Source organism: Leptinotarsa decemlineata, unplaced genomic scaffold (genome assembly GCF_025532065.1).
Source record: "Leptinotarsa decemlineata unplaced genomic scaffold, Ldec_3_MD MMD2_tig00026361_RagTag_RagTag, whole genome shotgun sequence".
Lineage (NCBI taxonomy): Eukaryota > Metazoa > Arthropoda > Insecta > Coleoptera > Chrysomelidae > Leptinotarsa > Leptinotarsa decemlineata.
The window spans coordinates 6,372,428-6,396,695 of record NW_027412704.1 but is presented as its reverse complement, the minus strand read 5'-3'; the positions used below and the strand labels follow the sequence as shown (position 1 = coordinate 6,396,695).

The following is a 24,268-nucleotide window of genomic DNA, read 5'->3' as shown; positions in this document are numbered from 1 at the left end:
ACTTGGGAAAATTTTTTATTATACGTATCGTCATAAGAATCGCACGTTAAAATGTGAGACCTCATTAATCCTCATCTCGCACAAAATTTCTACCTTTGAGGGCTGTCTTTCTTAGGGGTGTGACAGCTGGTTAACGGAAAACAGATTGTTTTAACAGATTTTCATTTTCTACCCACTACTGAAAATTTAACGCTGATTTCATCGGCTATCACTTTTATATTTTTGAAAGATGGTAGAAATGATTTCGACGGGTTTCATCTCCATTCTTGTTCCGGTAGCTTCTATAACAACTTCTCTATTCTTTTTGGCCATCATTATAGAAAAATCATCCCAAATATATACCTAGCTGGCATAAAAGCAGAATTCCAAGAAGCAGTTCGACTTGGTTAAAATAATCGCCAAATTGTAAAACAATTTCAGTCAACAATACGAATGTTTTATATTTTTAATCATTTTTAATTACAGGGAACAAAGTAAACTATGATCTAGAATCACCATTATAATATCTTAGGATACATTGAATCATATAAATTTTTAAAACCAGAAAATGAGAAAATTTTAAAAGAATGTTCACAATAGAATAATTGATAAGGAATGTATCATGTTTTCCAATCACAATTGAGTATTTGTTTGATATAAGTTATGTATCCAATACAGTTGCAAAAAAATTGGGAATTTGGCGATGAGCTTCAAGTATCCCTCCTATATTCCATACTAAATGACACATTGAAAAATCAATATATAATCAGCAGCAAACACCACTATCATAAAGGTAAAAAATTCACTTCCTAATTATACGCATGATTAAAATCAATGATGATACATGAAATAAATACAAACTCACTCATTTGCTAACCAAATGTGTTCGAAAAGAACCACCAGACAAGATATCTTCAAATTAGGTCAGTGCACTAGAATGTGATCTTCACAATATTCTCTTCGCGAATCCAAGAAAGTTTCATCCTAGTTTCACACAAATCCCATCAACAAAGCGATCGAAACCACGAAACACAAAGAAGAAGAAACTAATGCCACTGCAGAGCTCCATCCACATTCAATATCTGTTTTGAGGACTTCGATGACTGAAACATTATTCCTGTTCTGACATTTCGCAGTCCTTAGGTCGTCATCTGCGTGTCTACATGTATATTCTGGGTCTCTCACTGAAGATGGTATGCTTGGACTGTCTTCACATATATACTGACGACGTTTTCTTAACCAAAATTCAATCCACCTACAGAAGAAAAAAATACTTTGCAGGTTATTGATCAATATCAATGCTGAAGGAGTACGAGGGTTGTTCAAAAAATAAGCGCTCTATGGAAAAGTATCAACTGACCTTTGAGTCTGTAGGGTCTTTCACAAAGTAAGTCCCCTCAGTTGTAGAGGCAAAAGTGAAACATGAGTTACCACACCGTAGCTCTGTTGAAGTATGAGCTACATAGGGCCAAAATGTTAATGATATCAAGCGGCTATTTGTTATCAAAATATTACAAAACCTTCTGGAAGACAGATTTGTAATAAGGTTTGTTCTGGTTCTGGTCCATTTTGTTATGTAGCGGATCCTTGTAGTCAGTTCAAATGTTATCTAACCCCATTCATCAATTATTCAAATCAAATAAACGAAAAAAAATCCTAGAAAATAGCCCAAACAAATTTCCACATGAATACGGGAACAGTTCTTAACAGTTTAGCCTCCAGAGAATAAACGATTCAGGACGGTTCAAGACAGTTTAGGATCATTTCGCAGTCGAAACCAGAACAGAGGATTCATCAATCCGAACTTATCCTCAATGAACCAGAACGCTCTATATCAACTGCGCATGATCACGACGTCCTAGAACCTGAATTTCGTAGAACCAGAACAAACCTTTTATATGCAATGACCAATTGATATCGAGGATTCGCATACAACTCTATGAATGGAAGGTTCTGATCACAGTCTGATAGGGCTACTGTAGATTTTATTCTTTATGATACTCCCATATATTTACAAAAAATGCAGCATTTTGAATGGGTGAAACAACTTGCAAACCTATTTTGAGCACAGGTATCATCTTATACAAGGTGTTTCATAATTGAATGCTGATCCTGAAGGATGGTTATTTTTAACATCTCGATACGTAGGTACTTCAATCACCAAGTAATCATTTCAAGAGAAATGTTGAACTAATCCTCAGTCTTAAACTAATCTTCATTTTTCTTCTTAAAAATGATCACTTAGTGATTGAAACACGTGTTGAGGTGTTACAAATAACGGTTTGGTATTGGGATAAAACTCTAATAATATTAATCATTGTAGATGCAAAAAACGCTTTTTTCCTTAGTTAATGTTTTCTTAATGTTCATCAGTTGGTCCCTGTTAACATTCCCTGCCATATTTTCAATCGCAATCATAATACGCCAGTGTCATTTTTATAATTTACTTTTTGGGAAAGAAAGTTTTTGGCTTTCTACTACTCCATCTGATTCCGTGACATTCAAAATCGTAATTCATGAATGAAGTGTGTGTATTTTCTATAATGTTATCCAATTTGGTACTGAAGAGCCTTAGGGCAAGTGTCTTAAGGCGAAACACGTGTATACCAGTTAGGGTGACAGTGTTCCATATGAGTACAATTTATTACCATTCATTCAAAGTAGAACTCATGTGAATGATATCTGATTCTTATTCCTCTACAAATGTTCGATATACAAACTGAATAGAGAAAAGTATCTTCTGTATAATTCAGTGTTCATATAGAAGTATTTGTTTCGAAAGAATTTTTTTCTTTCGTGTAATTCAATGTTTATATGAAAGTAGCTGTTTCAGGAGGACTTTCTTTCAGTTTGTGTCTGAAAGTTACTTCTTTGCATGATCTACACATCCATGTATAGAGTTACTTATTTTCAAATTAATTAATCCTTCCTTTCTTTGGAAAATTCTCTCATCCAGTAGTAGAAAGCCAAAAACTTTCTTTCCCAACAATTAATCACTCCTAAAAATATAACCCTTTCAAATTAAATTTACTTTTATTTTATAATTCAAAAGGTCTCCTGCCTTTTTCTATCCGGAGAACGGTTTTTGAGGTAAATAATAAAATGCATTTATTTGCTTGTCCCTATTCGATTTTTTCTCTTATTCCTAATTTCATAATTGTGGTAACCAAATAATCTCGGCGAAATTTCCATTTGCAGTTTTTATTTTTGGAAACAAAACTATTATGAACAAAAAATACCAAAATCAAATGTACTGTTCACAATGACCGCCTTCTGCAAGTATGCAAGCTTCAGCTCTACTTCTCATTGATTCGCGTAGTCATTGGAAAATCCTGGAGTATTCCCTATTGCTTCACAGGAAAATATCGAGAGGCTTAACAATTCTTTCTCAGTTTGAATTGGTTGACTGTACACCAAAGTCGCAAGATGCCTCCAAAGAAAATAATCAGCAATGTCTAGGAATCTAGCTTGTTATTGAACTGGTTATAGTGAAAATCAGACAGTAAACTATATTAGTGAGTTAGAAAGTATTAGCATTCAAAAATCAAAATTGCGGTGATCATAATAAAATAAATGTCTGGCAGTGAGGATGCTAGTGTTTCATGTAAGTGAAATTTTACTCCTTTCAATAATTATATTGTGTAGGAAGCCTGTGAATGATATCTGATTCGATTCCATTACAAGTGTTTGGAATAGAAACGTAATAGAGAAAAAGTGTTTTTCGTATAATTCAGCGTTCATAAAAAAAAGTATTTGTTTCGAAGGAATTATTCTTTCGTGTAATTCAATGTTGATATGAAAATAGTTGTTTCGAGGGGGCTTTTTCTTCCAGTTTGTGTTTGAATGTTACTTCTTTTCATAATCTACACATCCTTGGAAGATTCCCATATTTTCTTGTATCAAGATGGAGAAGTAGGAAGCCAAAATCTTGCATTTCCAAAAATTGTCCTCTCCTGAGAATATACCTTTTCGAATTAAACTGAAAGTACTTTATCGGATTCGAATTACTTATGAATACTCAAACCGTGGAATAAACAAAAATCGCTTTCCGTTCATCAAATCAATTTTGCAATGACTCTTATCGATATATTGAGAAAGAATAATTGCAGTTTTAACTCGTAGACAAGAAAAAACACCTGAAAAGAACTGAAGTCTAGTTATGGCGTAAGTTCCGCCTCGGATGATAATGCCTTCCATATTTTTCAACCTTCAATACTAAAAAATTAAGTTACTTTCTAAATGAGCCTCATGAAGTTAGGAGTTATTACATTTTAGTTGGAAGTGTGCTGTAGAAGCAATAAAACCTTTTCAGTATAGCTTTGCCCTTTTTTTATTTGGAAAAAAAACATTGTATACATTACCCTAAATCGCAATCGCATGACCATTTATTTTCTGATATCCTCAGTTCCTGTAGAAAAACTTTTTTATATAAATTTGGCTTCGTTCCTGTGGAAGGATTCAACAAATTCTGTAGCGAATTTCCTCTAACGTCAACGGTTAAATTTCTGGCATAACCAATATTTTCGAATACAACATACACGATTTTTATCAAGCTGGTATTATGTACACCGAAATGCAGAATTGGACTTCTCACCCCCTGAAAAAACAATGTTCGTGTAGATTTCGTGTACAATTTCAACGAAAAACTGAAACGTAAAACAGGAATTTCTCAGGTATCAACTTTATTCACTTGATACAAAGCGACACGAACAATTCAAGTTAAAAAAATGTTGACGTAACTTTCCTCTTCGAGTTGACTGGAACATTTATGATGATCTCAGGATACGTACCTGTAAAACATTCGATCCTAATCTTTTGAGACCCTTCCCTGTGAACGTAATATTTCTCAACTTTGGTGGCAGCTCGCCTGCCATTTCCTTATCCAAATTGTTGTCAGTTGGAGATTCTACCTACCAAAAAATATATGAAAGCTGACATTGCCACCCTTATTTTTCACATAATTTTCTTACATGTATCTCCAAATTTCTCAAACCAGAGACGAACTGAAGTATAGTGGGGATGTTGAAATTCTTCATGTTTTGGTAATAATTCAACTTGAGTATCCTCAGAGAATACATTTTACAAAAAGCTCCTGACTGAAACAAATAGTCAGATTCAATATTTGCTTTCTTTTCTGTTCGATTTATCGAGTAAACAGAAATATTAAACGGCGTTTTCATAATTTTCCTCATTCAAAAAATAAAATTAGACATACTTGCGTAATAAAATTATTTGAGGTTTCGGATTTTCGTGCCGTCATCTATTGGAATTTCTTAGTAACTTTTCGCTGACCTAATTGGCCAAACGTCAGTATATGTCCAATATTGGAAGCAATGACAGGGACCTCTGAAGGAGAAAACCACTCCTGTCGGTGAAACATCAGGAAATAATCCCATCAAATGACGGCGTAAACAATAAAGTTTTAATAAATAGCTACGAGAGCCTGAATCTCCTTTTATTATATAAAATCATCGTTGATAAGTTCATTTTCTCACTGTAAGAGAAACACCTGGAATATTTTGTTTTTCGAGCCCGATATGAACAAAAATATTGTAGGTATGACAGTAAATAATCAAATAGGGTTCAATAAGAGAAGGATTTACTGAAAAATCATTAAAAAAATGCCGATGGAGACCAACTTCGATGAAAAAAAAATTTTGGAAACCGAAAAAATTCTAGAAAAAGAATAATCTTGCACGAGTCCAGAAATCTATATCCTCGAAATATTAAAATTCATTTTGCATCACGATACACCGAAAAACAGGACCACTAATTCACAATTTTGAAAAAGAGACAAAAATCAACCTCAATTTCCTCCCAAAATATATATAGGAACTAGGGAAATGAGAAGTAGAAATATATGTTTGTAGTATATTAATATGAAACTATTTTACCTCTAAAGAATTCAATTCCACATTCCTTATGTCTAGCTCAACCAGATGATCTGCGACACCCAATAAACTAGTATTACTCAGGAAAGTTATCGGATTAGCCACCATATAGAGATACCGTAACTCCATCAAAGAATGTGTTACGATGGGCACAGCGGTCAAATCATTGAAATTCAAGTTTAGACTTTGTAAATTCGTCATATTGGTTGCCATTTCTGGAGGTACAGTCGGTAGCGAATTGTATGCTAGGGACAGAGATACCAAATTGGGCGTCGGTAATGTAGGTACCTGGAAGAATGTAAAATTAGTCAGGTAGTTTTATCTGAAACTATCTCTCAATTAGTGTAGTCAGAACTAATTATTTTTCCCAAAAAGTATGGCGATTGGTCCAACAACAACAGTTTCCAGAATATTTTAGAAGATTCATAAATGACAATAAGGAAACCTTACCATTGTCAGAGATACATTATCCAATTTTAAATGCAGCAGAGAGTACTCCAGTCCTTGAAAGCTCAACCCATTTTGTTCAAGAGTCAATTGACTATTGTGACTCAAATCAAGACTCGTTAGCCTAGGTAAGCTCTTGAATGTACCAGCATCAATTTGAGCCAGTCGATTGTATGACAAATCCAGAAAGTTTAGCCTCTAGAATGGAATTAAAAACTGTTGAACCAATTGATAGCTAATTCTGTTTACGGTAAAACTATGGAAAATCACATATTTTTTAATATTTCTTCATGACATCAAGCAACTGTTATAGACCTTAATGAGGATGCAACTCATACATTGAGGCTGAGAACATTTGAAAGGCTAAGGAGAATAGAACTTACATGAAAAATATCAAAACTAAAAAAAAATCATCAGTAAATGTTGTGAATTTTAATCAGGCTCAGCATATATTCAAAATTTTTCTGAAATCCGGAAGATAAACAGAAATAATCAAAAATTCTCAAATATACTGACATTTCTTAAATCAGAACCTTACCTTGAATCTAGTTAATAATCCACCATGTGACAAAGAGGAAATGCTATTCCAAGATAAATCGAGTTCACATACAGTCATCGCTGTGGCAACCGACATACTACTTAGTGGTAATTTACTAAGCAAATTGTGAGATATGTCCAACCTCTCCAACCCTTCTTCTCTAAACAAGTTATCCGGAAGAGAACGTAACCTATTGTGAGATAGATCTACCAGTCTAAGGTAGGACAGAAAGCGAAACAGGTCACTTGGCACGTCTGCAATGTGATTGTGGGAAGCAACTAGTACCTTTAAATAGAAACATTTACGCTATTGTTACTTAGAAAGAAAAATAATATTCACTGACCTGCAGTTTCCTAGTATTCCTGAACATATCAAAATCCATTTCATACATTCCATTGTGAGATATGTCCAACCACTGTAAATGTCTTAAATTTCCGAAAACATCCTTGGTTGCATTCAAAATATGATTATGCGATAAATATAGATGTGTCAGAGAAAGATCTACTGGTCTGAAGAACTGCTTAGATATGGACGATATGTTGTTGTGAGACAAATCTAGTATTTTGATATTCGAATGTACACTACCAAGACCTGCGCAAAGCAAACAGACTGTTACAAAAATTGTGCCTCATTTTTTCATAGAGTACCTAATTTGAAACAGAGTGCTTCAAAATATAGAACCTTTTCAATGTGGTACTGTTTTCTGTCTTAATGTTTTTATGTGTCATCAATTTACTCTGTGTTCTCAAACGTTCTTTCAATCACAACAGTTCGCAGTTTTGAAACACTCTTTTATTTTGTGCGCTACGACATATCTCTTGTGTTATCAATACTTACACCACATTTTTTGCTGTTGTTATAAAAGTTATTTTCTGAAGGGTTTAAATATAGATTACTATAGAGCCCTCATCAAAAAATTATCCAGGAATGTGCGAAGTAAGACTTCCACCGTCTTCAGCTATATAGACATTATTGTAGTATTATCGTAAATTAGGTTGAGATCAAAAGAGAATTGGTTTATTATGTAACAAACTCTTATAAATATAGAGAAACCAATTGAAACCACGGCGGGCCTGACACAAAGTATGTCTGTTGTTTCATCATCTTCCAAATAGAGACGGCACGATCTGCTTTAAAATGTTCAAGTCTCTTCATATGAAGTTTCAGACAAGAGAGACCTGTAATTGGGTTAGTAAATAACAAAGATCAGCTACACTGTAGTCTAACAAGTGTTTGGTAACATTCTTCAATGTATTAATGCCTCGAAATGGGCCAGTTCCAGTAGATTTTTCCAGAAATCAAAAATTCTTGTTGCAGTGTCTATTTACAAAAACCTAAAGCGATACCAATGACAATTTCTGATCCAATGACACCAGTTGTCCCCTTGCAAAGTAGTCAGCAGTAGTTAGCTTCCAGGCCAGAGTGGCCAGGACTGATAATAGTTATGACTATACTCACTAATCCATAAACTATATCTTCGAAATTTTATTAAACCACATTTTTGGATATACCAGTTTTATATAAAACTTTCACTTGCTGAATTAATAATTCTATTTACGGGAAAACTATATAAAATATTTTTACCTCGAATTCATGATTCACTTTTTAGACATATTTCAACATTTTTTTCAATATTTTCACCATGATCCATGTTGAAATAACTCATTTGGAAAATAACCATTGAAGAGATTCAAACTTATGTAGAGAAAAATCAAGTGACCCACCTGCACTAGATTCAAAACTCATCGGCACATTCACCAGGAGATCCTTCAACTTATTATAACTCACGTTGACGCTGAATATGGACAAAGTTCCTACTTGATCGAACATCGTAAAATCGAAAGTATTCAACTCGTTGTAGGACATATCTAGGTCTTCTAGTTCGGGAAGGTTTTGAAAGGCTTCGAAAGATATCTTGGTGATTTTATTTCCCTTCAAATTGAGTCGCTTAATATGTGCTAGGTTCATAAATGAACGTCTTTCCAAAGATTCGATCTTATTGTCATCTAGATGAAGCTGCTCCAAATTCGGAAGATGGACAAAGGAATGTTGACTAATTGCCCGGATGTTGTTGAACGAAAAATAGATTTCCTCAAGATTTGCATGTATGTCCCCCTAAAATGAGTGAAATTATTGAAGAAATTATACTTTCTCTTCCATTGAAACTTCACAGAACAGAAAGGGGGTAGTTCAACATCTAAACAGACTTCAATATTCAACCGTTACTGATTTGGGAGCTTTTGAGCTGAAAAATTTTGCAATCGCTTCCAAAGAGTTACCACCTCAGGTCCCCCAGAGTTCTCCTTCAGTTTTGCCTACTTCTAATTTGTGAATGACTCTTTTTTTTTAATGAGTTAACTGGGTTGCAGTTGCAGTTCATCAATTACAGCCTTACCTGAAAAGTACCTTTATGAATGATTTCGATGATATTATCTTGAAGTTCCAGCTTCCTCAGATCATGAAGAAAGTGAAAAGAGGTATCGGGCATTGTTTTGAGTTTGTTGTTACTCAAATCGAGTTCTCTCAGACTTGTCAAAGTTTTAATTGCATCTGTTGGTACATTTGACATCGAAGAAGATAAAGCATGGGCTAGTTTCAATTGAGTCAATGAATGACTTATCTAAAAAAAAATTCAGTTAATCCCACATCTTACACGGTTAATTAATTTTACTCACATCAGTAAATGCATTAATTTCGATAGTATTAATGGAGTTATCAGATAAGTCGAGTGATTTCAAGGCGTGGATGTATTTGAAAGCATTATTCTTAATGGTTTGCAGGTTTGCCAAATTGATTTGAAGCTCCTCCAAGTCTATACCAAATTCCAGAAAATTTTCAGGTGATAATTCCGGTTGTGATAATCTTGAGAGGGAAAGAGTTCGTAAACTTCTCAACCTAAAAAAGGAATAAGAGAACCTCCATTTCAAGAATTTCATTATTTCGTCAACAAACTGAAGAGATAGCAGGAACTCAAGAAGGATGTGAAGTTTTCAATAATATTTTCTCAGGTTTTCAAATGTGTGAAAAATTTCTTTCTGTATATCAAGGGAAAAGATAAACTCAGGATACACTCCCAATATTTGCCTACAAATAAGTATATTTTAAAATACATCAAACCTTCTCAAATCCTGAAGCGAAACAGGTTCGTTCTGAGTTCCACTCAAATCTAATTTGTACAGGGTGAACTGGAAACCATTGAAAGCCTCAATTGGATTCAACCTTGTCACAATATTGTCTTGCAGGGATAGAGTACGTAACAAGGCAAAACGATGGAAAATAGCTTGGGGAAGCAAAGATATGTTATTTCCAGACAGGTCTAGTATTTCCAGATAGTTGTCCAAACCACCGAATGCAGCAGGAGAAATCTCAGTCAAACCGCAACTTCTCATGTACAACTCTCTGATGTTTGCCTGTCTGAAAGCGTTTTCCTACAAAAAAAAGTCAATAAGGGTATTTTCTTGTAAGAAAACAACATCATCAACACAAAACAAGCACAACACTTGTGGTATAATAACAGTAATTAAAATTATTTCCGAGCTTTTTTCATAAAATTATTGAAGGCTGGTTTCAGGTAAATTTAAAGAGTTGTAGACATTTTCAAGTTTGAATTTACCAAGTAGTCTCTTTGAAATATACCAGGAAGGTTCAGACACTATGAAACATCTCCTACCACCCTATTTTGAGAAGTGGTCAACCGAAAGGAGTCGAATTAGTAGGATACGCCGACGTCATATTAGCCATATAATGTGTAGACATCGCTGAGGAACTGATGGAGAGAGCAGACAACACTCTTTATGATATCGGAAAATGGCTGAGGCGGAATCACTTGAAGATGTCCCTGGAGAAAAGTGAAGCCGTTATAATGAGCGGCTCCAGAGCTAGGTTGGAGGTGTTCTTCACAATAAATGAAGAAAAAAATGATTCCGTAGAGAAGGCTGTCATTCGGCTCGCATATCGTCGAGGTACTGAGAAAGCAAAAGAAAAAGCTAGGTCGCTCACGAGCCTGATGCCTAAAGTCGGAAGACCCACTTGGGCGAAGAGAGCAATTTTAAATAGAGTATTGCAATCGATCATACTTTATGTGGTGTCAGTATGGCATAGCGTCATTGAAATTGGCAAATATAGGAACATATTAGAGAGTATCCAAAGAATGTCTCTCATATGGATAGCCAGCCTGTTTCCACCAAGGCGCTCCAGGTGATCACGGGAATACCACCCTTTGAAATCCTAGCTAGAAGAGGGACGATTCATGAGCGAGATGGAAGAGGCGAAGATTAAGAGGACAGAAGCCAGGGAAAGGACGATAATAACCTGGCAACAACGCTGGGATGCAAGCACGAAAGGCAGATGGACTCAACACCTGATACCGCGTGTAAGCATAAGAAAATATACTACAGACTTACAGGGCATGGATCCTTCCGAGCATATTGAAAAAGATTGGGAAAACACAAAATGAACAATGTATATATTGCAATGAAACCGACGATGTGGAACACACAGTGTCGATATGGCCCAAATGGAACTTCCATTGGATGAAAACAATGCTATTGTGGGATGCCCAGCAAACTGTAGATGTGGAAGAGCGTATGATCCCTTCGGAAATGGAAGGTCGGCGATATGCTATTACAAAATATAATAGAAATCAAAGAGAAGGATGAGAGGCGAAATGATGGTCCAACCGATAGAACTTGAAAAACGCTCATCCCGAGCAATCCCGTCCTGAGATAGGTAAAATTGTAGCGGTCTTGTCTTATGAGAATTTCCACCCCACACCAAAAAATTAGGTTCAGAAAAACAGTGAAATTTTCGTATTTTGAGAAAAAAAGTGATTTATTCGTCTACTAGATATTGCTTGAGAAATCTGCCAGTTGATGAAATAAATGGAGATGGATTTTATCCACACAAGGAAAAAAATTGTGTAGAAAGCAAAATGAAATAAAGATTAGAATAATGTGACATTAAATCCGTTTCAAACCAGAAAAGTACAATCAAATACATTATTATTACCAGATGGATCTAAAATTGGATTGAGGTAGGAAATATTTGGATCGCTGAATTGCTTCTCAAGAATGGGACTTCAGAAATGGTGATAAAATATATAGTCTAGACAAGCTCCCGATTTCTTTGAATACTGAAAAATATTATTTCAAAATATAGAAGTAATTTTTTCACTCATTATTATGACAACATTGGAAAAAATAATAATAATAGTAATAAGTTTATTGCCCATCAAAATACAAGATAATAACAAAAAACAAAATACAAGAGAAAGAAAAATAAAAACACTTTGTATTTGATTGCAAATAGATTTTGGTTCAGACCGCGAATTTGCATTCGCGTCTGCTCTTCCACCAATGCCGAAAATGTATAAAAGTAAATAAATGAGGGCTTGAAGAGAAGAAAAGAAGAAAAAAAAAAGGTAACGAAAGAGAAGGTAATATAAATATACAGATATATGAATAGCTGAAACCTTTTTCAGGATTCTCGCCGCGGACCTAGTTATTCTGAATGCTGAACAGATGCTGTTTAAACCTACTTTTAAAAACAGTTTCTGACATGTTGAAACAATTGTTTTCCCACTTATGGAGATAATTTATTGTGAAGGAGATATCATAGGAAAAATATCTTTTGAATATTTCTCTTTTATGTACAGGAATGTTTAGCACTGTCTTTTTACGAAAATTCAGATTATGGATATCTGTTCTATAAGACAAATGTTCATATGAGTAGGAAGGATTCCTATATTTGAATATTTTGAAGAATATGCATGATGCATGAAGACGTCTACGATTAAACATATTCAACCACTTCAAATCTGCTAATTTGTGTGAAAATCTGGACCTTCTTCTGATACCAAATATTAACATGATACAAGAGTTTTGAACTATTTGTATGCGACACCTGTCGTTCTTGTCTAAACATGAATGATAAACAGCGTCACAGTGGTTGAAATGAGATGAAACTAATGAATCATATAGCATTTTTTTGACATCTATATCCAAATATTGTCTATGGGGATATATGAGTTTCAATGATGCCTAAGCAATTTAAAGTTTGTAGGTTATATGTTCATGAAATCTTAGTTTATGATCTAAAATCAACCCCAAATTTTTTGAATACGATCTGAATTGTATCTCAGAGTTTTCCATTTTGAAGCTGTAGTTGTTTACTTCTTCCCTGATGCTATCACTTTCAAAAATAATAGCTATTGATTTGTTTTGATTGATTTTCAACATATGGCCAGTGGACACTTTTAGAATCATATTTAAATCAAAACTTATATTAGGTCATCGATTACTGCTTGACCTATATCTGAAGATTTGAAAGATGATATTTACAAGACTTCATCTTATTGATGAATGTGGCAGTATAGAAGGTATAAAACAGTGGGCCTAAAATGCTGCCTTGGGGTACTACTGTTTCAACTTCTCTCCAGGTAGAAGAAATATCATGAATCTGTACTTTTTGTAATCTATTATCTAGATAAGATGATATCAACATCACTGATCCATCACTGAACCCAAAAAAATGTAATATAGCACAAAGTATTTTATGATTGATGGTATCAAATGCTTTTGAATAATCCAACAGAATCAAAATGGCTTCATTTTTATCTATAGCTTTAATTATGTCATCACGATCTCTAATAATGCTGTTGCAGAACTATAACCTTTCCTAAAACCAGACTGTTTATGTGGCAAACTATTGTAACGATTATTGAAATGTCACATTTGATTTTTCATTACTTTCTCTATAATTTTGGAATATGTCGGGAGAATACTTATTGACCTTGTGCAGTGCAGGGCATATTACTTGGATGGTAATACATACTTCCAGGGTAGCTAACGGATTTCCATCAAGGTACGTTCTGTTCAACACACTAAAATACTGGAACGAAACTGGTTCAAGGATAGTCAGCTGATTGTAGTCCAATCTCAAAGTGTCCAGGTTCAGTTGGAAATTGAAGGCTATGTTCACACCAGGATCTGTAGCGGGCATCATCTTGTTTATTCTATTGTAGCTCAGATCGAGTGTTTTTAGAATTCTGAGTGGTTGCAGTGCTTGATAAGGGATGGCGCTCAATTGATTGTCGCTCAGTAAGAGATGTGCCAACCTGCCCATTCCATCCCTGAAGAATAGATAATAAGATTGAATCTTTCTGATTATGAATGAAACTTTTTATTGGAGTGCTGATACTATTAGATTGATTCAGAAGTTCAGTCCGTTTTTATGAGTCTACTTCAAACTGTAATTTCTCACTGAATTATCATTGAACTCAATCGAAATTAGTGTTATTTGAATCACTGCACTTTTGTCAATGTAATGCAAGTTGATTAATTCCATTTACATGAATATTGTATGCTTGGGATTCGATTAAGTCGACGATGGTCGTTTTTACCTGGTCCTAAGTGCTAGAAAAGATGGTAGTCCGTTGGCGAGAGGTCAGGGAAGTATGGTGGTAAACTTTCGGGTGGTGATTTGTGAAACGTGAAGACGAGCGTTGTCGTGAAGCAGGATCGGACCTCTTTTGTTGACCACTGTGGTTGCTGCTGACGTAATTTCCGTTACACAATAGGACGCTGCTGTGATGGTTTGACCCGGTTGCAGAAAGTTATAGTTAATCACACCAGCCACTGACCACCATACAGTAACCAAGGCATAAATGATTTATGACGATAAACTAGATATCCGTATTAACTGAAAAAGATGACACGAAATGTCGCGTCTAAAATTGGTTTATATCAGATCATAACAAACAGAACCAGCATAAAAACTTCCTTCGCCTTATCCTTTTATAATGTGAAATGGCAAACAGAATCCGGCAAGTTCGCCAATATTTCGAAAACGACCATCGCGATTTAAAAGATATCTAATTTCACCAATCTTGGTAGTCTTACCATTTCCTAAATAGGAGTACTAGCTAAGAACAGACGACCTTTATAATTTTCTGTTTGAGTTTTCTGCAAACAACTCATAATTTCCAGTGTTACTCTCTCCATTCGGGTTTGAATGCCGTCGTAGTTTGGAACGGCATCTTAACGTTTCGTCAGGACGAGTGGCTGGCTTCCTCAAAGGTTTATTCATCTTGATGGTTCACCGATGACTGGTTCTAGTTCGTAGAAAGAAATCACCAGTCATCGGTGAATCATCAAGATAAATAAACCTCTGAAGGATCCAGCCACTCGTGCTGGCGAAATGTTAGGATGCAGTTCCAAACTACGACGGCCTTCAGATCCGAATGGAGATAGTAACACTGAATATTTCGGCAGCGAAAGCCCTAACCAATTCATCAACTCATAATTTACGGAAAAGGTTCATTCTCAGCAAATTGTCAGTCGCGTCTAAAAGTTTCATCGACATGTAAATGTACAGAATACATATTTCGATTTTAAACACACCTAATCACATAAATATATATAAGACTGAGTTAATACTAGATTACTTTGAAAAAAAAGTTTTGTAAATGCACTTATTTTTTGTTCTTTCACCTGAAAACTGATGGGTCGATTTCCCTCAAATTGTTGCCTCTGAGATCTATCGTTTCCAGATTTGGTAAGCCAGAAAAAGAATCTGTTGGAATAGAGTTTATTGAATTTTCCGCCAGTATAAGCACTTCCAAAGAGTTCTCAATTCCTCTCCAATTCTCAGGAGAAATTTTGTTGATGTCATTTCCTAAAAAGGCGATCTCAATGTAAAGTTTTATATGAGGTAGGTTACGAAATCGAAATTATCTATGTTATAAAATTTTCCCGAAGTTAATGTTTGTCATAGATTTTGTGTCCCACTCGGGTAGCAAATGATTAGGTAGGTTTGATATAGCCTTACCTGTCAAATCTAGAAGTCTCAACTTCTGTAAATATCTTATTGCCCTGTTAGGAACTGATGTGAGATCACAATGACTTATTTCCAATTCCCAGAGAGATCTCTCTAAACCCATGAGCGCCTCATCAGGTATTGTTGTAAGCGGGTTTTCACTTATTATAATTTTATACAGACCTGAAATGATGTATACTATATTTTATTTCAGTTGTATAATAGTGATCATTTTTAAATCATCTGATTTAAAGATTAGTTTCATCGTGAATGTAGGAAAACGTTCATTGCAGAAAGTAGTATCTTTTCAATGATTACGATTGAAATATCTGAAATATGTAAAAAAAAAATTTGATAATTGTATCATAGTTTGTTTACGTTCGTATATCTACACTACCCTGGCTGAATGTGTCTTCGTTCAACATTTATGCAACACCTTTGAACTTTCTCTCAAACCAGTGTGTGTATTCCTATGGATTATTCAAATTCACTTGGTTTTTGTTGTTTTGGTGAGTTCCAGCATGTTCTGTTATTCCCAATTTGCTGGTTTCTTCTCTTTGCTGAATATTTTTCTTGTTTCCGCCAATGCAAACTTTCATCAACATCTTGGTTTCGATATAGGACTTGCCGCACTCTCAGTCTATTTCTTCTTATCCTCACCGACAATCCTAAGGAAAGGTTAGTACTGTTTGTGGCGGTATCTTCCCCTTCCGTTGCTCCTCTTGTCTTCTAGGCAAGTCTGTTCCATCAGCTTCTAAAAGTAGCCATTCTGCTGAAAATCTCGCATGATGTGGCCCAGTTTCTTGTTCGGGCTTTCCTTCGTATTACAGAATCTGAATGTTTGATCGATTCCTCCCTTAGTTGATTGTTAGTGGTTGGATTCATAATTTAGAGTATTTAGACAATGGAACTTGTAACATTCACTCTTTACATTTAGCAATAATGAGGAAGGTAAGAGTAGTGCAATTTTGACTAGAACTATATCAGGCAAAATTGAAATTTCGGAATATGTAGAGAAACGAACATTTTACTTTTACACGGACCACATGACACCGATGTACAGATCTGATACAAACTTCATGATTGAAGTCCCAAACTGTGAAGGGTGGATAATTACCAGTCATCTCGAAAACATAATAGGTAGAAGCACCTGGTATAGAGAAGAATCGCCACAATTATTGTGGCTGGAGAAACAGTTATCTCAAGGTTAGTCACGCGGTACATACACAAAACCCTCGAAAATTAAACAGAAGGGTTGTTTTTTTTGTAATTTTTTCTGGGTATTTTATTCGCCCTGAAAACTTTATAGGTGACGAGTATTTTGATTTACTTCAGAATGCTATCTACCCAGATCTTACTAGTATCATAGTAAATGATCTTGAATTGAAGAAGAAGTGGACTTTCTGTATGAACCGGACATCGCTCCTCCACGTTACTCACAAAATCTGTAAAATTATTTAAAGAATAGGCTTCTAGGATCGCTACAAAGAACGAAAGGGTGCAATTGAGTGAATTTTTGATTTTTTATGACATTGCTCATCGACGCAATGTCGAAAATATTACAGAATTGGGTAAATACTTGAGATACCTTTCAAATAAGGTTTCATTAGACTATTACTTCCATTTGAAATTTTCAGGGTTGTAGGTTGGCTGGCAAGAGGTTGATTTTCACGTAGAATGTCACCCTGGTAACTAAAATTGGCGTGTTACAAGGTTTTTTTTCAAAAAAACAGATTTTTTTGTATAAACTAGGTTCATTTGATTCAAAGTATTATAAGTCCAAATACTTCAAAAATTATTAAACTATTTTATAAAATAATGATTAACACAACTTTTATTTTTATTTACAAAACAACTTTTATTTTATTCAACAAAAAAACATCTTCAAACGTACTAGTATTCAAAATAACAAAGTTCCAAAATACAAAAATAGAATTTATTCATCTTTATTTGCGGCAGATGTAATAAAACTTTAAATGAAACCACCAGTTTGAAGGCTTTTGCTGGACCCATCAGAACCGGTCTTGAATTATATCAAAATGAATTGAAATTCAAATATTACTAGTATGAAATTATATTTGAATTATTAGAATAATTCAAAATATATCAATTTAAATATTTAAATATCAAATTTTGATTTATAGTTTATTGAGCTGTAGTTTTCATTATTAAAATAATATCCACAACATAGAAAGAAGAACCCAATAAAAAAACAGTTGGTTTGAATCTTGGTTTGAACCATGGTTTCAAGCATGTTGGTTTAAACCTGTCAACTCTGGTTTCACATCACAATATCAATTGTTGCACAAACAATTAATTGTCAGGCCGTAATAATACTCAGTATAACCACTGCAAAATCCACGACACCCGAATAAGCTTCAATCTCCTGCTTTTCTCGGTGACTTTCTTTAAGCCAACAAAAAAGGCTTTTACTTTTCGGTAGCATATAATAAAATAATGATAAAAAAACGTTTAAAACAAGCTGTTTTAAAGCAAGTGCCCTGTAAAGATCAAAATAAAATTTCAAATCACATTAACCACATTCATTTATGACTTTACAGAATTGAAATTATAATAAAAGCTTGTCGCGATAATTTCAATTTGTAATTCAAATGTTGTAGTTAGGTAAGCACCTACTAAACTTGTAAGCAATTCATAATGTTTGTAATTAAATAAAAGTGACGTGAAAGCTTGAAATGTGGAACTTTAACCTTGAATAACTCTTTTGCACACATAGGATTTATCGGGTTTGAAATTTAAAATTTTATTTAAATTTCATCTAACTGAATATGTAGAGATTTCTTCTAGGCATCGCGATAAGCTTTTATTATAATTTCAATTCTGTAAAGTCATAAATGAATGTGGTTAATGTGATTTAAAATTTTATTTTGACCTTTTCAGGGCACTTAAATGAAAGCTTGTTTAAAAAGTTTATTATCATTATTTTATTTTATATTTTTAGTATCAATCGATAGTTATCGATCAATACGAAAGTCCATCTATAAAACGGAAGAGTCCTTCAACAGAAAAACTTAAGGAACGGGGAAAACTATTATAAGGATAAACTATATTCTATAGAAGTAGGTTGGTACCTACTCCTCCGGCATTCCTTTAAAGAAGAATCAGTTTGTTATATTTCTTAGTCTATTTCTTAGTCTATTCATTTCATTGATGGCGTCATTATTACATGGCCGAGTCCCAGTTAATTTCGAACAGTCTAATTCTTCTATCAGGCGGCCTTCTATTGATGTGACCCTACTTAAAGCCTCGTACGCTTGGCCGGCAGCGAATAACTTTGAACCCAAGTATACAACAGCGTTCTCAACCGTACTACCCTGCATTTTGTGAACTGTACAAGCCCAGCATAAAACAATTGGCACCATTCTACGTTCAGCTGTACCATGGCTGAATTCAGCTGGAAATTGCACAGATTTCGGTTGAATAACGTAGATCCCATCTTTTCCGAAGTCGATACAGACTGATGGAATGTCCGTGTCATACATTTGTGCTCCCCGGAAACAGGGCCATATAATTTCTATTATATGACCGATGACACCATTCACTAGACCCTTAGACACATCAACATTGTATCGCAACATCACCTTGGCCCCCACAAATATTCCAACTCTTTAGGCAAACCCCCAGTCTTGTTTATATCAGATGGTATAATATTATTTGAATCTATATTATCATTTTTTCTAGAATAATCTATTAGACTATCTTATGCAATTATTTTATTACAATGCAAATCAATATGGGTTCTTACAAACTACTACACCATTTATTGTCTTCTTTTTAGAGTCGGGAAGTAGGTATTTAAAGCTAAAAGCTTGATTTTTTTTTTTAGAAATATATTCATTTCATTGAAGCCAACCCTGGATGTGGCATCTACTTCATGGTGGGCCTACCAACTGCCTCTGATAAACGAATGCGTATACAAAATTTCGTGTCCCTGCTATCTATTTACCGCTGAGGTGATCTCTCGTACGGAGCCGATCCTGGCAGCAGCATCAGGTCACGTTTATGATTAACATGCATTGTCATCGGTTCTGGACCAACATGCCCGATTTCAGATCAATCGGATACTGGGAAGTGGGTCAAATTAAACTTGAAAGATTTGTTAACATACATACAAGTCAACTTAAATAAAAGCTTTTAAAAACGCTCACGATGTTACTCTAGAATACAGAAATGGAGCAGGAATACTGATACCTTACTGATTTTACTTCGTTCTCACCTGTACTTTGAAGAAAAAAAGGCTCCAGTGTTCTCAATTTGTTATTCTCTAGATGTAGCATGAAAACTTTGGAAATGTTCACAGTTTCTGGAATTCTTGGCAAATGAACATCTTGGCACCTGACGATACCCAAATCCGGCACGGACTTCGAACAACTACACAGAGGATTGAAGAAACACGGCGGGTAGTGAACGGATTCGATTTCTTTGGATTCTAACATGGAAATCCACATCATGAGAATGAAAGCTCCTATCACTATGGCATATCCAAATTTCATAATCTGTAGATGATCCTTGAAAATAAAGAGAAATCAAGGAACGTGTATAAACTGTTGTGGAAAAGAGTAGAACTTGACATGGACCATGAGAAACTTTAATTTTGAAGTAATGAGGCATATTTTGTGGTCACCTCTTTCGCTAATTGAAAAACTCCTAAAAACAGTTTAACAGTAAAAAACTTATTATATGTTATATTAATTCGAAAGAACTACCAAAATCAAAATGAAAACCCTATAATTATTGAAATCAAAAGTAAACATAAAGTTGTTTTTGTGTTACAATTTATGTCTACGATCTTGTGTGTTTTCCTCGGATGGAAATCACAGCTCAGATTCGCCGGGGCATGTTTATTGGGCCTCCTGAGGTTTTCTTGAGGCAAACATTTCCACTCTAAGAGCGATTTCTAGATCATCAAAAGTGGTGGGTTGGTTTTAAAGGCTTCGGATACTTCTTTCCAGTTGACCCCAAACATGTTTGATGAGATTCAGGTCCGGGCTACAAGCGGGCAACCCCAAAGTTGGGATATTGTTGGTTTGTAGGTACTGACGCACGATATCTGCAGCGTAGGAGCAGGCCCCATCGTGCATAAAAATGAAAATATGCCCTCCTGCTTCTGCTCTGTGGCGTATCTGGACACCCATCACTTCATTAACGTACCTTTTTTTGGTTAGGAATCCGTAACATTTCGAAAAAAAATTAGATCTTACGAAAATTTGCCTATAGAAGTCGATTAATTGGTTTTCGCCGCTGAAGTCAGTCACTATAGTCTACAATACCTTTATTAGCATATCTCCATATCAGATATCCGGTATAGCTCAATTTGAGTTGGTTAACACAAATTTTTCAGGAGAAAACTATTATTTTCCAGGCCGGAATGAAGAAATTTGAAGTTAAAGAAGGAAGAGAACCAAAATCCACCCCAGAATCCTAGTTTAGGTGAACCAAATATTTAATCCAAACTCCAGGATTGATATCAATTTTTTAAGTGATATTTCTTCTTATATAAGGCTTAATTCTGTCATTTATTACTTTATGTAGCGTTTTATGTCGACAATAAAAAGTAGTTATTTCATATAGGTTTTTTCTTTCTTTGAAAGTTCTTTTTTCCTTCTTACTCGTAACGGAGACGTAGGAACTTAAAAACGAGTCTCCCAGAAAGGAAGGATCTAAGAAAAAATCTGGGTCAAAATTGATTATGAAGTAAATTCCAATAAATGAACTTTTTGAATCATTAACCAGATATAAAAGTAGCGAGAATTAGTATTTTTTTCTAACTTTTCAAAAACAACAGTAGATTCAATATTTTAGTATTTGTTTTTTACAAATTTGTTTATCGTTTCTAATATCATAATTCAGACTACTTTTTGAACACAAGCGCAAGGACAATAATATATTTCTCATGTTTGGTATTACGCAAATTGCATTTCATGAAAAATACACTTTTTTAAATTGAATATAATTCAATTATGCGTCGAGATAGCAGAAAATTTCAAAATTAGGCCAAACATTAGCCAAAATCACTAGGAAAAATAGGGAGGTTTAAATATATCCGTGAAAAAGTTTTAATTGTTAATGGTTTCTCTTAAATTCATTTCATACTTCAATTTCAAAGTTGAAACCTATACTTTATTCATATCTCTCACTTTCTGTTTTTAGAACTCACTACAAATATGAGGTGAGTCATAAGTGATGAAGTTCATATGAACATAGGTATGCCTTATTCAAGTTATCGGATATTGAATATTTAAAGAAAGAAAGGTTTTTTTATTAATTAGGTACTTACATTTTTTTCTACATAATTTTTTTAATGATGCATATAATGTTTCCTTATTTTCAGTATTTCAATATTAACATATGTCACAAAACTTTGAAGCTTATGACTCCTATTTATTATATGCGAGCGCTATCGATAGCTGGCTATGCTATCATCTTCTTGGCTCTACCAAAACTGAATGTTGTATCTTCTTGTTTGCTCTTTTATGCGATTAGAACACCTTAGTGCAGGTACTGCAGGTAAATTTGACTCTATTTGGGTTACATAATCGGATTTTCTCTAGGTTCTCTAGGTGTATTTTATTGTGTAGTATATTGAATGTTAGGTCTTGTTGTGTTTTGATTTGTATATTTGTTCCTCGATAAGTGAATTATGACTTTTAAATTTATGGATATTAAGTTTTTCCAGATGTTGGCTTGTTTAAAGAGTTTTATGTTCTCTGGTGGGGGAAAGTTTGTTTTGTATGGCGTGTGTTGCGAGGTTTGATTTATACGTTATTGGGTTTATATATGCCTTTTTGTACTCGTCGTATCTTTGGCTATATATGAAATCACTCCATTGCTATTTAGGATAAAACTCATTGTACCTTCAATAATAATTGTTCGTGAGTTTGAATAATTTTTAAATAATATCTTGCTTGTTGTATAGTAGATATTCACTTTTTGAAAAATAAATGAATGAAAAGGGGGGTCATACGCAAAACTCAGAAAATCAATTAAATCCTAATAGATTTGACAAAAAGGGATTATATCAATACAAAAAGTAAAGCTGAAATTAATTCTCACGTTTATATCTTCAAATCGATTAAAAAATTGTTGGATTTGTCTTTTTTCATCGAAAGAAAAATCAGTTTATATGAAGTTTTTTTATAAAATATGACGAAGAATCATACCTTGAAATTAATCACTTTTCGGAAGTGTTGATTAATTTCGCCTTTTTTGTAATAATATAAAAAACTTATGTGTAGAAAAACTTCTCCAATAAACCAATCAATAACATAATATATACATACCATTTCCAAATTACCATAAAGCAAAAACGTACACTACGACACAATCGAACTTATTTCCACACTTTCCTCAATACCTGTCTCCTGTGACGTGAACAGCAAACTGAACATGTTACCGAAGTAGGTGATGAATCCTTATTATGTACCTACGTAACGAATTTCAGGTTTCCTCTAATGAGATTAAATTCATTCTTTATTCCTTCAGTGTATTGGTTTCAAATTGTTTCTGTGTCACATCGTTTCCTGGATATTCATTGCGAAATTGAACTGCAATTGGATTTGAAAAAATATGTGTTTCATTGAATTCAAAATAGGTATTTGTGTCAGCAAAGGTCGTTAATTAGGGCAATTTGTTTATGACCCACACACTCAGCTGAATGAGTAATTAGGTAGCAGCTTATAGCCTATGAGTGAGATGGGATGGAAATTACGTCTTCAATTAGAAAAGTTTTTAAATAATCGGTTCATTCACTGAACTTCACCTAAATTGGACAAGTCTCTTTTACGACAACACTATTTAGAAATAAATTGATGGATGTACGTGGAGATCATAATGAAGAATAGAGAATTGAAACTTTCTATATTTTTAACTACTTTTATTTGTAACTAACGTTATCTTAGTTTCATGCTATAAGGACATACATTAAACTAACAATGGTTGATTACTTTAGCCCTTACATAGCAGCCCTGTAGGTAATAATAGAGGTACTTGGCTTGATTGAGTACCTGAATTTTGTTTAATAGTTACAATGCGGATATGCTAATAATTTGAAAACCGGTGAAACTAAATCGATTTGATCATTTAACAGGTTGCACCCGCAATGTTAATGCTTGAGATTTTCCAAAGATTCTAAATAGGTAATTGAGTTTGCAACCCTTCCTTGCATAGTGCAAAATTTCCGCATCGTTTAGATTCGGGAACTTGTGGTTGCATGCCAAGGATTTCTGAGTTCAATGTTTTCAGAAAACCTAGCTATACAGACATTACCATCCCAAGCAGGGCCGTAGCGAAAATAAAAACCAGGGGGGAGGGAATCCAAATATTCCCAACCCCACCAGCAAAATTTCCCAACTTTCGAAAAAATGAAAGCCAAGGAATTAGTAACTACTATATTAATTTTCTTACTTAGCTATCCAAAGATTGGCTGAATGCTTATGCCCGTTAGGGTATGCACAAACAAAAATGAATTTTGGTAATTATAAAAATAATAATGAGAACTATTCTACTTTGGACCAAAGTCCTTGTTCTTCCACCTTATCCACCATGTATAGGAATATTCAATACAAATGAAAGGAAACAA

General features: G+C 34.3%; 1 protein-coding gene across 2 annotated transcripts; it reads right to left on the bottom strand.

Moving 5' to 3' along the window:
* Positions 1-486: 486 nt before the first annotated feature.
* On the bottom strand, positions 487-23,275 carry chp (leucine rich repeat containing G protein-coupled receptor chaoptin). Of its 2 annotated transcripts, XM_023171120.2 has the most exons (17): positions 22,971-23,272; positions 19,907-20,198; positions 15,682-15,852; positions 15,345-15,528; positions 13,687-13,984; positions 9,973-10,283; positions 9,531-9,750; positions 9,251-9,475; positions 8,580-8,970; positions 7,199-7,446; positions 6,856-7,140; positions 6,321-6,515; positions 5,874-6,158; positions 4,950-5,075; positions 4,770-4,889; positions 4,341-4,576; positions 487-1,234 (listed from the first exon to the last, which is right to left on the bottom strand). In XM_023171120.2, the coding sequence occupies exons 1-17, from the start codon at positions 22,971-22,973 to the stop codon at positions 970-972; spliced, it is 3,855 nt and encodes a 1,284-aa protein (XP_023026888.2). In that variant the 5' UTR covers positions 22,974-23,272; the 3' UTR covers positions 487-969. The 2 variants fall into 2 exon arrangements, 1 of the variants encoding a protein (XP_023026888.2); XR_012467976.1 differs by lacking the exon at positions 487-1,234 and having other exon boundaries at positions 4,438-4,576; positions 4,770-4,885; positions 22,971-23,275.
* Between the last annotated feature and the right edge of the window lie 993 nt (positions 23,276-24,268).

Excerpts from the sequence above, each read along its gene's own strand:
- chp (XM_023171120.2), bottom strand. Across the intron at positions 9,476-9,530 it reads AAATTAATGCATTTACTGAT|ATAAGTCATTCATTGACTCA; the intron begins GTGAGTAAAATT and ends ATTTTTTTTTAG. Across the intron at positions 7,447-8,579 it reads GAGTTTTGAATCTAGTGCAG|GTCTTGGTAGTGTACATTCG; the intron begins GTGGGTCACTTG and ends TGCTTTGCGCAG.